General features: G+C 40.1%; 1 protein-coding gene across 1 annotated transcript; it reads left to right on the forward strand.

The window, feature by feature from the left end:
* Positions 1-9161: 9161 nt before the first annotated feature.
* Positions 9162-10139, forward strand: LOC149848878 (uncharacterized). Its single transcript, XM_090005552.1, has 2 exons — positions 9162-9647; positions 9726-10139. The coding sequence occupies exons 1-2, from the start codon at positions 9162-9164 to the stop codon at positions 10137-10139; spliced, it is 900 nt and encodes a 299-aa protein (XP_089861678.1).
* Positions 10140-16943: the final 6804 nt, after the last annotated feature.

The raw sequence follows: 16943 nt of genomic DNA on the forward strand, positions 1-16943 counted from the left end.
CTTCTTGCCCCCCCCCCCGGCCCGCCTCCTGTCACCCCCCCTCTTCGATAGCCTTGCCGAGCCCCTTTCGCCGTGCACCCGACTTAGGCCGACACACCCGTTCGGATATCCCCTTTCTCCCTCTTTTTCGCTCGTGCTCTGATGCTTTTATCTCATCTTTGGTGACCTCGCAGGTAACCCTCTAGCCTGCTTCCCTGTATTGTACTATATATTTGTGCTTCGTAGGTACTTTGCTGAGCCAAAGACACGCGATGCTTAGTGTTAAGCATCGCATGTGTCTAAAAATACAATACAAAATCGGGTAAATACCCGTGGTGAATAAGTGATGCAAGTACATCACATGTTATTTAATTTATTGGATGCAACTTTTCTATTCACACACTCACATAGTTATGGATATCTAGGACTGTTTTGATGGAGTTTGGAGATCATGCAGAGCATGATTTTAATGTATGAGTAGAAGTGTTCTTATTTTTGGAGTACGGATTCCATGCTCAGCATGGTAGTAGTTAGTGGGATATTGGAGTGTGTTTGCTGCAGGTACATGTTTGATATATGTTTTGATATGAATGATTTGAATGTATTGCAATGTTTGATGTTTCTGTATCCATGCTTGCATGAAGTTATTTTTCATTTGATTATGCCTTCTATGTGGAATTGTATCATGAATTTTTTGTTCAAATGAATGTATCCTTATATGTAATGTGATTTTAAATTTTTAAATATCCTCTTGATGTGTATAAATATGATGTGATGGTGTATTGCACACAAATCTATGCATTATTAAGATTTTCTTTTAACTGGTGATGATAATATTTGTAATATTATAGGACAAAATGACTGTAAACCGTGAATGGATGTATCGTAGGATAGTTGATAATGAGGTGTCGCATAAATATATGGATGGTGTTGCTAGTTTTATTGAATTCGCAATGACAAGTGTCAGTACAGTGGATCCTACCAGTCGGATTAGATGCCCTTGCACGATGTGTAAGAATAATCGATTTGTAGAACCTCATGGCGTTAAACATCACCTATACAGGAAGGGTTTTGTTAGTGGTTATCAAAATTGTATGCTTCATGGTGAAGAATTTTGGAATAATTATGATGCAATAGTGGATGTAGTGCACGATAATTCATATGTGGACCTGATATTTGATGCCGCAGGACTGAAAATGGGTTCTGCTTTGGAACATACTGATGCACCAACTGGGGCAGAGGAAGAAGCAACAAACGATGCAGCTAGTACATTCTATGACTTACTTAGAGATGTTGATGAACCACTGTAGAATGGTTGCGAGAGTCACACTATCATGTCTGTAGTTCTTCAACTACTGAATTTGAAGTGCGAGTTTAATTTGAGTCAATCATGTTTTGACCATCTGTGCTCTATTGTGAAGAGTATGTTGCCCAAAGATGATAAATTGCCATAAAGTCTCTACCGTGCGAAGGTTATGGTCAATGCTCTAGGTATGGGGTATCAAAAGATAGATGCTTGTCCCAATCACTGCATGTTGTATTTTAAAGATCAAGAAAAAAACAAATCATGTCCACTATGTGGACATTCTCGGTTCAAGCCAAAGATAAAGGGAAATGGTAGAACAAGGTCAAAATAAGTGTCATATAAGTCACTCCACTACTTCCCTCTCACCCCTAGATTGCAATGTCTTTATATGTCTTTGAAGACAGCTTAACAAATGATATGGCATGCAAATAAAGTTCGACATGATGAAGACAAGATCACATATCCTGTTGATGCAGAAGCTTGGAGGCACTTTGATCGTACTCATAAGAACTTCATTTTGGAAGTGAGAAATGTTAAGTTAGGTTTATATACAGATGGATTTAATCCATTTGAGGGTAGATCAACCCCATACTCGTGTTGGCCGGTATTTGTCACCCCATACAACCTTCCTCCAAGCTTGTGTATGAAGCGTCAAAATCTTTTCTTGTCTATATTGATCCCTGATCCGACATCTCCTGATCAAAATCTTGATGTATATTTGTGGCCATTGATTAATGAACTAAAAATATTGTGGGATGACAGTGTTCTAACGTATGATACCCACAAAAAACAAAACTTCAATATGAAAGCTATTGTTCTATGGATAATCAGTGACTTCCCTGTATATGGTATGTTATCTGGTTGGAGCACACATGGGAGGTTAGCATGTCTGTACTGCATGGAGGATATAAAATCATTTAGATTGACGCATGAAAGGAAGTCGTGCTGGTTTGATTGTTACTGTCGATTTCTACCCAGCGATCATCCGTTCTGATGATAAAAGAATGTGTTTCGAGTAGGCACAACTAAAATAGAAGGTCCACCAACAAGGTTGTCTGGTATAGAGATTTTAAGAAGATTGCGATATTTTCCATATGGACTGACAGATGCTCGTAGGAAAATGCCCTTTATTGGATTTGGGAAGGATCACAATTGGACAAAAAAATCTATATTTTGAGAACTACCATATTGGCCAACCTTATTGATACGACATAATTTAGATGTCATGCATGTAGAGAAAAATGTGTTCGATAATGTATTTAATACAGTAATGAATGTGAAAAGAAAAACGAAGGATAATCCGAAGGCACGTATGGATTTAAAAGTGGTATGTAAAAGATCAGAATTAAAACTCAAAGAGTACAATGGCAAAGTACTGAAACCAAAGGCAAGGTATGTGCTTGGTATATATCAAGTAAAGTTGGTATGTCAATGGTTGAGACAGTTGAGATTTCCAAACGGCTACGTTTCTAACATTATTCGGGCTATGAAGATAGACGAGGGACAGTTATATGGGTTGAAGAGCCATGATTGTCATGTCATTATGCAACGGTTGATACCCCTAGCATTCCATGATATGTTATACAAACCTATATGGGGGGTATTGTCTGAGTTGAGTATATTTTTTAGAACATTGTGTGCAATTGAAGTTGTAGTATCTGAGGTAAAGAATTTAGAGGAATCTGTCGTAACTACTACTTGTCAGCTAGAGAAGATATTTCCATCAACATTTTTTGATGTTATGGAACATGTGGTCATACATTTGCCATATGAACTTAGGGTTGGTGGACCTGTGCAATATCGGTGGATATACCCATTTGAAAGGTATATGTTTATTTAAATTTGTCTTTTCAATACTATTGAGAAATTTATTGTAATCCAAGATGTATATTGTTGATAGATGTATGTTTGACTTCAAAAAAAAGGTTTGGAATAAAGCAAGAGTAGAGGGCTCTATTTGTGAGGCGTACACCTTGGAAGAAATTTCAAATTTCTCATCTATATACTTTAAATCTCACATTCCAACACGTTACACATGCCCACCTCGTAATGATGATGGAGAACAATTAACTGAAACTGACAAGTTGTCTATATTTCAACCACTTGGACATGCATTTGGCAGTTGCCGGTCAAGACTCTTGGAAGATCGAGAGCAAGACGCAGCACAAATATATATCATTTTCAATTGCTCAGCAATCGACCCATACATTGAGTAAGTATAGTTAATATGTAACATTAAGTTCTATATGTGTGTACATAGTTCGGTAAAATAAGTTTATGTTAGGTGTAGACGATTTGATCTGGAGTTGCAAAGAAAACTTCCACAACTCACTGATGCAGAAGTACAGAAAGAACGTGAAAATAAATTTGTGGCATGATTAAAAGAGTTGGTAAGGACGATTTTATACATTTTTTTCCTTTATACAACAATAAGATACTTGTCGTGTTCATAGTCCTTGTTTGTGCTTGTAGGTCCACCATGGTGATGTTAAAGATCAAGGAATATGTAATTTATAAAATGGTTCGTCTAAAGTTATGTAGTGTTACAACGGGTACATCGTAAATGGTTATCGTTTCCATACAAAAGACTACAGTGTCAATAAGTCAATGATGAATAGTGGCATTTGCGTCAAGAGTAATAGCTATGGTGAAAATGAACATGAGTACTACAGTGTTATAGAAGAAATAATGGAGTTGACTTACTTAGGCACAAATAATAGCTTAACTTTATTCAAGTGTCAATGGTTTGATCCCACAACAACTAGAGTCGACAAAGTCTCAGGCATTATGGAGGTAAATGGTAAGTCAAGGTTTGGAACATATGAACCATTCATATTAGCCTCGCAAGTTCAATAAGTGTACTATACATCATATCCGACTACAAGAAAGTCAGGTAGAAATGAATGGTGGACAATTTGTAAGGTAAAGTCTAAACTATACCCCGAGTATGATCAGTTACAGGAAGACAAGATTGATGAAGATGATGAATACTATCAATCAGATGATATGTATGACTTCTCTTATGGTCACGATGCAGCACATTGTATGCATGTCATATCTCTATTGGCTGATGGCACATGCATGGAAGAATGTGATCCAAATGATATACGAAGTGGATAGACGCTAAATGAAGAAGACGAAGATGATGACGAAGAGGAGGAGGAGGAGGAGGAGGAAGAAGACTATGAAAGTCAAACAAGTGATGATGAGTCATTCACGAGCTAATGAAATATAACTTGTAATACAATTTGATCTGAATAATCTAAATGATTAGAATGATTTGAATGTATTGTATTGATTTGAATATATTGAAATGTGTTGCAATATTTGAATGTCTTACATGAAGTTTTTTTCAATTTGATATAAATGATTTGAATATATTGAAATGTATTGCAATGTTTGAATGTCTTGCATTAAGGTTTTTTCAATTTGAACTGAATGATTAAAATGATTTGAATGTATTGAAATGTATTGTATTGATTTGAATGTATTGAAATGTGTTATAATGTTTGAATGTTTTGCATGAAGTTTTTTTCAATTTGATCTAAATGATCTGAATGTATTGAAATATATTGTATTGATTTGAATATATTGAAATGTGTTGCAATGTTTGAATGTCTTGCATGAAGGTTTTTTCAATTTGATCTAAATGATTAGAAAGATTTGAATATATTAAAATGTAATACAATGTTTGAATGTATTGACAGTGTAAAGCCCACAAAATTTCGACAATTATCAAATTTAATAAAGGTTATAATTGTTGGAAATGGATTCGTCAAAGGTTATAATTTCAACTACATTCGCAAAATATATCTCGACAGTATCACCTCTTGCGATTATCGCCCATCACTGAAGTAGTTTTAGTTGAAAAAAAAGTACAACCAAGTAAGAATTGGCGCACTGGAATGGTGGGTTGCCTCAACAGGAAGAGAGTGTGGTTCCAAACCCCATGGACACCCGAATATTTTTAGAAAATGCTATTTTTGTAAAATGCATCAAAAGAGGACAAATGGGTTAATGTTGCAAAGTATTGCAACGAAAAATAACCTGGTGCAATGGTGGGGCTAGTTACCCATTCGGATGGAGATCTCAGTTCAAAACCCCAGGGCACCAATAATAAAGAACATTTTTTTTTTATATAAAGGATTAACGATTTTTTTTATTTTCCCCTCTCTCTAATTGGGCGTTTCAACTTCCCATTTAAGGAGACTTAAATGGGGAAAGGGGTGACGCCCAAAGGAATGGGCGTTTTTCCCAACTTGGAAGCCCAACCAAGAAAAAAAAATTATAAATAAGAAATCAAGGTGGAAATAAAGGAGGAATTTAATTCGGTGGTAGGGGCGACTTTCTTTTAGGAAAGGCTGAACGTTGGGCTACCTTGGAAGCCCAACATTCCAGCAATTGGGAAGGCTGCAATAAAGGCCATATTAATTTTACGTTTTTTTTTTTTGAAACCCTACAACAACCAACGAAATACCTTGGAACCCAAGCTCTTGCTCTCTCTCTCTCACGCCCATTCAGCCCAAACGTGTGACCCTCCTTCCCTCTCCCCTTCAGTCCAACCAGCTGAACGACTTCCCACCATTGATCCCGGCGAGGAGGTGGTGCACGGCTACCGGACGTCCGCGAGGAAGGCGAACATTTTTCTGGTGGATTCACGCTCTCACGAGGTAGGGGATACACAACTAAATACATTATTTGCAATGTAATGTGTTCCTAAACCATATAATGGATTTGTTATTCGGTAGTTCAAACACTCCCATTAAACCGAGTAACCATTAGACCAAGAAAGAAAAAAAAAGAAAGAAAAAAAAAATCTGGAAAATAAAAAGGGGAACATTTCTCGTATAGTTTGGTTTAAACGTGTCACATGTATGATTCGAATATGGATTTAGACATTAGTGTTGAATCTCTCATTTCAAGTAATCTGGAAATAAAATGCGTCGATGGAGGGCCATGTGCAATATAGACGTCATGGCATCCTCACTACCAGCCGACAATAGAACAGAGTTTGAACTTTAGAACTCAGTTGCGGATGGGGCTGTGTGTGTCACAACCCCGTTAATGAACAAACAGACCCTACGTAAATAGTTCAAATTGTGGGACTTCATATGATTTACTGAAAATCTGGGTAGGCTTATTAGCCCCTACCCCTTTTTGTTCCATATGCTTCTCACGCTTCATTGAGAACTGCCAGCAAACTAATGCTTTAAGAGGCCTAGAAACTCAATTAACCCAAAATCTAGATGATGGTGTGAATTAATAGAAGAGACCTTTCTAGATCGGTTTATTGAGAAGAGTTTTTTTTTCTAGTTGTTCCAAGTTGCAGCATAGTGTGTGTCAACTCAATGTATACTGGACACATTCTCACTAGTTGTGATATTCCTGTATTTGAGTTATACCAACAAACCACCAGAATATATAAGGTCGGTTTATGTAGTTAGTGTTTGAATTGACTTTTGGACTTTTACCATATAATAGATGGTATTAAGTAAATCAGATTCCAACGTAAATATGTATACAGAGGAAAAAGAATGTTCAGATCACCACCTTGTTACTTTTAGTTGGATGCCTAATGTTTACATGTGGTATTGAATTAATTTTCAAACCATAAACGTACTGAGCATATGCAATGGTATTAAGAGGAAAATTCAAGTTACCATATGTCCAGACCAAAGTATCTCAACGATTACCTGTTCAAATGGTAATATTTAGCTTACCATCATCATATTTATAACACATGTTAGAGTTAGGCTAACTCAAGGCTCACCTAGATGGATATACCCACACGTTTTTTTTTTTTTCTTCTCTTGTTGAATCTTAGGACGCGGTTATGGTTCGCCTAATGGCATAACATAGTGGGATTTTAATTGGAACCAGTCGTTGTTGCAATCAGCAATAGGTAAACTGGTTGGCACGTTGCAGGGCCTCTCGTGACCTGCTGGGTTATGACGGTTGGAGTCTAGTTCGTCTGGTCTGGACTCATAGGGTGGCTGGTGGGTAAGTTCAACAGAACTGAATTATACGGTGGCCAACGTAGTGTGTTAGCAAATTCACCGTAGTGGGTCAGAGTACCGAAACCACTGCTTTTGGTGGTACCACATCAAACGGTTTGCAGAGTCATGTCGGTTACAGTGGCTTCAATAAAGTGGATAGGTAGAATGATAGATAATCAGTAACTGCTAAAAAAAAAAAAAAAAAGAAAAAGAAAATATATAGATATATATAAGTATATAGATATCTAGATATACATATATGGACCCTCTTTTCCACAGAGTATCGCATAAGTATATAACCATTTTTGTATTATGCAGAAGGGCTGTTGTGGCCACGTCCTTAATGTGAACTATTCACGTGGGCGAAGCATGGTGGTAGGCACATGGTTGTGAGAACTAAAAAGGAGTGGGAATGCTCGTTCACCTAGAAGGGGTCGTAGAGCATGACCTGAGGATGGTATAACTCGAGATAGAATTATAGGTCCGGGGAGTCATGTGATTTCGATGTGCTAACTGGCATAAGAAGACTTCATCGAGTTAGCCATACATAATAAATATTATAATACAAGAAGACAAGTTACGAGAACTGGGTATACCGAAATAGGGTATATGTTACTGGTTTCTCTTTGGGTTTCTGGGTACACCACGGCGGTGTATGCTACTGGATTCCCGGATTCTGGGTACACTGTATCACAGTGTATGTTACCGGATCCATGGTCCACTTTAGAGAGAGTGGTTGGTACAAACTCCGTGGGACACTCTGGTGTTGTGAGAGCGAGGCGTCTCACCCGGTCCCCAGTCCTCGGAGTTAGGGGACCAGGACCACCAGTGAGTCCTAGGTGGTGGGTCCGAGTCTTCTGCAGAAGAGTTATGGGTGCATCCAATGTTAGTTCTTGTCAATTGGGGATCTCTCTCGGTCGAGCATCATGCCCCTTTTGGGTATCCGTACGGCTAGTTATACGGGTCATATGAACCCCCGTATAATCTCGGTCCGCTACGATGTCGAATGCCTGTGCGTACCCACAGGGTAAGTATGAACTAAAGAGTCAAACCAATAAAAGTGGTGATAACTAATGTGACCGATAAGGGTCTAGTAGAACAATACATGGGAAGTCGAAATCATAGAAGTTCTCACTCAGCAACCACATTAGACAGGATGGACTTAAAAAGAAAAGCATGGTTACATAAATACTAAATTTCGGTTAAATCATAACTCATACATACTTGTTCACATGACACTGCACATATGTATTTTGGACTGTATCACTTACTCAGACAGTGGTAGTCTGATTCCTTTATGGTTTATTGCTTTCAGGTGAAGACATAAATGCACAATCAGAGTGAGGGCGGCATCGTCAGGCGATCATGGCACTACTACTTTTCTGTTTAATGTTCTGGATATTTGAACTTGATGTAATAAACTTTGTTATGATGGAATAAGATTGAAGTTCATAGTAGCTCCTCATTTATCTAGTTAAATGTAAAAAAAAAAAAAAAAAATTTAGAATTTTCATTAAAAATAAATGGGGTGTTACAATTATGGTATCAGAGCCAGACAGAAAAGTAGTAGTCATGACAGCCTCGACGGTCTGCCATCACTCTGTAAGTATATAATTTAAATATATCCACTAAAATTGTGCTTGGTTTGGCCATATTTAACATTAATCGAGTATCTGAAAACCATTACGTTATGGAATAACTATAACACTAAATTTTTTTATGTCGATGCCAATTAGATGGCATGGGCTAACAGGTGCAACGATATTCTCGAGACACTGCAAAACCTGGCTGGAGTGGTGGGCCAACAGGCCACAACAATGCAACAAATGGGCACTAACTTACAACAAGTGGCCCATGACAAATCGAATGCAATCGGGACCATGTCGTACAAGAAATTCATGGATATGGATCCACCTGCGTTTCTAGGAAAGACCGATCCTGAAGCAGCGGAGTCCTGGGTGCGGGAAATAGAGAGGATTTTTCGAGTGTTGGAAGTTCCGACCGAACGACAGGTAGATTTTGGCACATATCGCCTGAAGGAACATGCAGAGAAGTGGTGGGAAACCACCCATGCAGTGAAGTTTCAGAATGGACCCGTGACATGGCCGCAGTTCGTGGAAGTGTTTAACAACACCTACTTTCCGAAACACGAGAGAACCAAGAAGATGCAGGAATTTCTCGACCTGCAACAAGGAGAAAGGACATTGGCAGAATACATCACGAAGTTTCACAGCCTAGAGCGTTATTGTCCCAATGTATACACGACGGACGAAGACCGGGCAATGAAATTTGCCCGAGGACTGAAAGCAGGACTCAGAAATCGCCTGTATACACGAGGGCCAAAAACCCTCGATGAGGCTATTCAGGTAAAACACAACTAATAGATAATTGATGGAAAAGAAAAAAAATTTCCTAACTTATATCGGTGAATGTCACCAACCCAGGTTGCTACATTACTTGAGGATGATTGGAAGGAAGGACAGAAGTTCCAGAAGAATCGCCCTGGAGTGCAAAAGCCAGAATTCAAGAAGAGGTTCAGTGGGAAAAAGTTCCACCCCTATGCTAAGAAACCAAGGCATTCCGGAGAAAATAAAACGGTTCAGACCCAAGGCCAGCGATGCCAGAAATGCAACCGTTTCCATCCGGGACAACAATGCCCTCGAGAGACTGGCGGCTGCCTTTACTGTGGAAAACTGGGGCACTATATCAGGGAGTGCCGCAAGAAACAGGCAGATGATGCAAAAAGGGCAAGTGGAGGTCAACAACCACAATCACAGCTGCAGGCACCGCCATCTCAGCAAGCAAATCAGAAGAAGATGGTTGGGAGAGTTTATGCGACCTCGGCAGAAGAACTTTAGAAGGGCGATTTGGTCCAAGGTACAGTTCTCATATCTGGACAAGCCGCTTTAGTACTCTTTGATTGTGGAGCAACACATTCTTTCATATCTGTTAATTTTGCTAAACAACTTAGGGCACCCACTGAATCACTGAAGCATGAATTGGTAGTTTATAATCCCATCGGGTTCAATGAACCATGTGTAAATTACATGCCAAACATACCAGTCGTGTTAGGAGAACAAACACTGCTTGCAAACCTAATCCTACTCGATATGACGGAATATGATGTCATATTAGGTATGGATTGGTTGTATGAACACTATGCCAGAATCTTGTGTAGAGAAGGTAGGGTGATCATATCCCGACCGAACGAACCAGAAGTTGGGTTTCGCCTTTCGAGACCAATCATCAAGCAGCGGATGATATCGGCCTTAAGAGCAAATAAGTATGTCCAGAGGGGAGATACTGCTTTCCTAGTAAACATAACTGGAGGTGAAGTTAAAGTCCAGATTCACGATCTGGATATCGTCAGAGACTTTTCCGATGTGTTTCCGGATGAACTACCGGGGATACCTCCACCTCGAGAAGTGGAATTCGGAATTGACTTGGTACCAGGTACCAAGTCAATCTCCAGAGCACCTTACCGAATGGCGCCAGCAGAATTGGAAGAATTAAAGAAACAACTTCAAGAACTGATGGATCGAGGGTTCGTAAGACCAAGCATATCACCATGGGGAGCGCCCGTGTTGTTCGTGAAAAAGAAGGATGGATCCATGAGACTCTGTATTGATTACAGGATGCTCAATCAAGTGACAGTGAAAAACAAATATCCATTACCTCGCATTGAGGATCTATTTGATCAATTAAGGAGTGCTAAAGTCTTCTCAAAGATCGACTTGAGATCTGGCTATCATCAGTTGAGAATTAAAGATGAAGATATTCCAAAATCAGCTTTCCGCACTAGGTACGACCACTATGAATTCGTCGTGATGCCTTTTGGACTCACGAATGCCCCTGCTGCCTTCATGGACTTGATGAATAGAGTCTTTAGGCCATACTTGGACACTTTTGTCATTGTTTTCATTGACGACATATTGATATACTCAGAAAGTGTGAATGAACATCGAGAGCATTTAAGGACTGTACTGGAGACTCTACGAGAACACCAGTTGTATGCCAAATTTTCAAAGTGCGAGTTCTGGCTCGACCAAGTTATGTTCCTTGGACACGTTATCTCCAAGGACGGTGTTTCGGTGGATCCAGCAAAGGTGGAGGCTGTAACTAATTGGGCTCCACCAAAGAATGTTAGCGAGATCAGGAGTTTTCTCGGATTGGCAGGATATTATAGACGGTTTATTCAAGACTTCTCCAGAATCGCGATGCCAATGACGAAACTCTTGCGAAAAGGTGTGAAGTTTGCTTGGAGCGAAAAATGTGAACAAAGTTTTCAAACCCTCAAGACAAAACTGACTACAGCCCCTGTGCTGGCGTTACCCTCGGGAAGCGGTGGATTTGTGGTATATACTGACGCTTCGGGTACCGGATTGGGTTGTGTATTAATGCAACATGACAAGGTCATAGCATATGCGTCAAGGCAGTTGAAGACCCATGAGAGGAATTATCCTACACATGACCTGGAGTTAGCAGCAGTAGTGTTCGCTCTTAAAGTATGGAGGCATTACCTATATGGTGAGCAATTCGAAATATTTACAGATCATAAGAGTTTAAAATATTTGTTTTCGCAAAAAGAATTAAATATGAGACAACGAAGATGGCTCGAATTCATAAAAGATTATGAGTTCACCCTTTCCTACCATCCAGGAAAAGCGAACGTCGTAGCAGATGCTCTCAGTCGAAAGTCGGGCGGTGGATTGGCCAGTTTAATAAATATAGAATGGAAGTTGATAGAAGACCTTGCAGAATGGAGTCCATTCACAACAAGCTCCGGCACAATAAAAGTGAATAATCTCACTATACAACCAGAATTCAAAGAGAAGGTGATAGCAAAGCAGAAGGAAGATCCTCAGTACGGGAAGATGGAGACACTGGTTCAACAAGAAGATAATGAATTCAGGCGAAGAGAGAATGGAAGCATATGGATGCGGGAAAGACTATGGGTCCCCAGCGACCCAGAGTTGAGAGAAGAATTACTAGGTGAAGCCCACAAAAGCAAATACACCATTCACCCGGGAAGTACAAAAATGTTCAAGGATCTACAACGCGGATATTGGTGGAACGGAATGAAACGCGATATCGCTAGATACGTCGCGAAATGTTTGACTTGCCAACAAGTCAAGATTGAACATCAGAGACCCGGAGGTATGATGCAATTGATGGAAATTCCTCAATGGAAGTGGGAGAGCATAACCATGGACTTCATAATGGGATTACCCCGTACACGGAGAAAACATGATGCCATTTGGGTCATCGTCGATAGACTAACCAAATCGGCACATTTTCTGCCGATGAGGAAGGGTCAATCATTGGAAAGCTTGACGAAGTTGTACATTCAAGAGATAGTCAGATTGCATGGAGTACCAATCTCCATTATTTCCGATCGAGATCCTCGATTCACTTCTCGATTGTGGCGACAACTTCAGTCTGCGCTGGGTACCAAATTAAAGTTTAGTACAGCTTTTCACCCCCAGACGGACGGACAATCAGAAAGGACCATACAAACATTGGAAGATATGTTGAGGGCTTGCATGTTGGATTGGAAAGGTGAGTGGGATACTCACGTGGTGCTAGCAGAGTTCGCGTACAACAATAGTTACCATGCAAGCATCGGAATGGCACCGTTTGAAGCTCTGTATGGGCGACCTTGTAGATCGCCAGTACATTGGAATGAGGTGGGAGAGAGAACAATTGAATCCCCTATAATACTCCAACATTATACAGAACAAATCCAAAAGATCCAGCATAGACTGCGTGCCGCTCAAAGTCGACAAAAGAGTTACGCGGATCAACGACGCAGAGAGCTAGCATTTGAAGTTGGAGAAAGGATATTTGTGAAAGTATCACCAACCAAGAGTGTTTTTCGGTTTGGTAAGAAGGGAAAGCTTAGTCCTCGATATGTAGGACCATTCAGCATATTAGAGAGGATCGGCGAAACGGCATATCGAGTGGAATTACCTCTGCAATTCGCAAACATTCACAATGTATTTCACATATCAATGTTGCGAAAGTATGTGCCAGATCCCTCCCATGTGATACAATTCGAGGATCTACAGGTACAAGAGGACTTGACGGTAGAGGAGCGACCCGTGGAAATCGTAGATCGTCGTGAAAGAGTGATGAGAAATAAGACCATCACATTAGTTAAAGTTCGCTGGCAACACCATGGGCTCGAAGAATGTACCTGGGAGCCCGAAGAAGCAATGAAAGAGAGATACCCTTACCTGTTTGTATCTAACGTGTAACGAATTTCGCGGACGAAATTTCTTTTTTTGGGGGAAAGGATGTAAAGCCCACAAAATTTTGACAATTATCAAATTTAATAAAGGTTATAATTGTTGGAAATGGATTCGTCAAAGGTTATAATTTCAACTACATTCGCAAAATATATCTCGACAGTATCACCTCTTGCGATTATCGCCCATCACTGAAGTAGTTTTAGTTGAAAAAAAAGTACAACCAAGTAAGAATTGGCGCACTGGAATGGTGGGTTGCCTCAACAGGAAGAGAGTGTGGTTCGAAACCCCATGGACACCCGAATATTTTTAGAAAATGCTATTTTTGTAAAATGCATCAAAAGAGGACAAATGGGTTAATGTTGCAAAGTATTGCAACGAAAAACAACCTGGTGCAATGGTGGGGCTAGTTACCCATTCGGATGGAGATCTCAGTTCAAAACCCCAGGGCACCAATAATAAAGAACATTTTTTTTTATATAAAGGATTAACGATTTTTTTTATTTTCCCCTCTCTCTAATTGCGCGTTTCAACTTCCCATTTAAGGAGACTTAAATGGGGAAAGGGGTGACGCCCAAAGGAATGGGCGTTTTTCCCAACTTGGAAGCCCAACCAAGAAAAAAAAATTATAAATAAGAAATCAAGGTGGAAATAAAGGAGGAATTTAATTCGGTGGTAGGGGCGACTTTCTTTTAGGAAAGGCTGAACGTTGGGCTACCTTGGAAGCCCAACATTCCAGCAATTGGGAAGGCTGCAATAAAGGCCATATTAATTTTACGTTTTTTTTTTTTGAAACCCTACAACAACCAACGAAATACCTTGGAACCCAAGCTCTTGCTCTCTCTCTCTCATGCCCATTCAGCCCAAACGTGTGACCCTCCTTCCCTCTCCCCTTCAGTCCAACCAGCTGAACGACTTCCCACCATTGATCCCAGCGAGGAGGTGGTGCACGGCTACCGGACGTCCGCGAGGAAGGCGAACATTTTTCTGGTGGATTCACGCTCTCACGAGGTAGGGGATACACAACTAAATACATTATTTGCAATGTAATGTGTTCCTAAACCATATAATGGATTTGTTATTCGGTAGTTCAAACACTCCCATTAAACCGAGTAACCATTAGACCAAGAAAGAAAAAAAAAGAAAGAAAAAAAAAATCTGGAAAATAAAAAGGGGAACATTTCTCGTATAGTTTGGTTTAAACGTGTCACATGTATGATTCGAATATGGATTTAGACATTAGTGTTGAATCTCTCATTTCAAGTAATCTGGAAATAAAATGCGTCGATGGAGGGCCATGTGCAATATAGACGTCATGGCATCCTCACTACCAGCCGACAATAGAACAGAGTTTGAACTTTAGAACTCAGTTGCGGATGGGGCTGTGTGTGTCACAACCCCGTTAATGAACAAACAGACCCTACGTAAATAGTTCAAATTGTGGGACTTCATATGATTTACTGAAAATCTGGGTAGGCTTATTAGCCCCTACCCCTTTTTGTTCCATATGCTTCTCACGCTTCATTGAGAACTGCCAGCAAACTAATGCTTTAAGAGGCCTAGAAACTCAATTAACCCAAAATCTAGATGATGGTGTGAATTAATAGAAGAGACCTTTCTAGATCGGTTTATTGAGAAGAGTTTTTTTTTCTAGTTGTTCCAAGTTGCAGCATAGTGTGTGTCAACTCAATGTATACTGGACACATTCTCACTAGTTGTGATATTCCTGTATTTGAGTTATACCAACAAACCACCAGAATATATAAGGTCGGTTTATGTAGTTAGTGTTTGAATTGACTTTTGGACTTTTACCATATAATAGATGGTATTAAGTAAATCAGATTCCAACGTAAATATGTATACAGAGGAAAAAGAATGTTCAGATCACCACCTTGTTACTTTTAGTTGGATGCCTAATGTTTACATGTGGTATTGAATTAATTTTCAAACCATAAACGTACTGAGCATATGCAATGGTATTAAGAGGAAAATTCAAGTTACCATATGTCCAGACCAAAGTATCTCAACGATTACCTGTTCAAATGGTAATATTTAGCTTACCATCATCATATTTATAACACATGTAAGAGTTAGGCTAACTCAAGGCTCACCTAGATGGATATACCCACACGTTTTTTTTTTTCTTCTCTTGTTGAATCTTAGGACGCGGTTATGGTTCGCCTAATGGCATAACATAGTGGGATTTTAATTGGAACCAGTCGTTGTTGCAACCAGCAATAGGTAAACTGGTTGGCACATTGCAGGGCCTCTCGTGACCTGCTGGGTTATGACGGTTGGAGTCTAGTTCGTCTGGTCTGGACTCATAGGGTGGCTGGTGGGTAAGTTCAACAGAACTGAATTATACGGTGGCCAATGTAGTGTGTTAGCAAATTCACCGTAGTGGGTCAGAGTACCGAAACCACTGCTTTTGGTGGTACCACATCAAACGGTTTGCAGAGTCATGTCGGTTACAGTGGCTTCAATAAAGTGGACAGGTAGAATGATAGATAATCAGTAACTGCTAAAAAAAAAAAAGAAAAGAAAAAGAAAATATATAGATATATATAAGTATATAGATATCTAGATATACATATATGGACCCTCTTTTCCACAGAGTATCGCATAAGTATATAACCATTTTTGTATTATGCAGAAGGGCTGTTGTGGCCACGTCCTTAATGTGAACTATTCACGTGGGCGAAGCATGGTGGTAGGCACATGGTTGTGAGAACTAAAAAGGAGTGGGAATGCTCGTTCACCTAGAAGGGGTCGTAGAGCATGACCTGAGGATGGTATAACTCGAGGTAGAATTATAGGTCCGGGGAGTCATGTGATTTCGATGTGCTAACTGGCATAAGAAGACTTCATCGAGTTAGCCATACATAATAAATATTATAATACAAGAAGACAAGTTACGAGAACTGGGTATACCGAAATAGGGTATATGTTACTGGTTTCTCTTTGGGTTTGTGGGTACACCACGGCGGTGTATGCTACTGGATTCCCGGATTCTGGGTACACTGTATCACAGTGTATGTTACCGGATCCATGGTCCACTTTAGAGAGAGTGGTTGGTACAAACTCCGTGGGACACTCTGGTGTTGTGAGAGCGAGGCGTCTCACCCGGTCCCCAGTCCTCGGAGTTAGGGGACCAGGACCACCAGTGAGTCCTAGGTGGTGGGTCCGAGTCTTCTGCAGAAGAGTTATGGGTGCATCCAATGCTAGTTCTTGCCAATTGGGGATCTCTCTCGGTCGATCATCGTGCCCCTTTTGGGTATCCGTACGGCTAGTTATACGGGTCATATGAACCCCTGTATAATCTCGGTCCGCTACGATGTCGAATGCCTGTGCGTACCCACAGGGTAAGTATGAACTAAAGAGTCAAACCAATAAAAGTGGTGATAACTAATGTGA

The sequence above is a fragment of the Nuphar pumila genome, chromosome 1, assembly GCF_984573655.1.
Source record: "Nuphar pumila chromosome 1, dmNupPumi1.hap1.1, whole genome shotgun sequence".
Classification (NCBI taxonomy): Eukaryota; Viridiplantae; Streptophyta; class Magnoliopsida; order Nymphaeales; family Nymphaeaceae; genus Nuphar; species Nuphar pumila.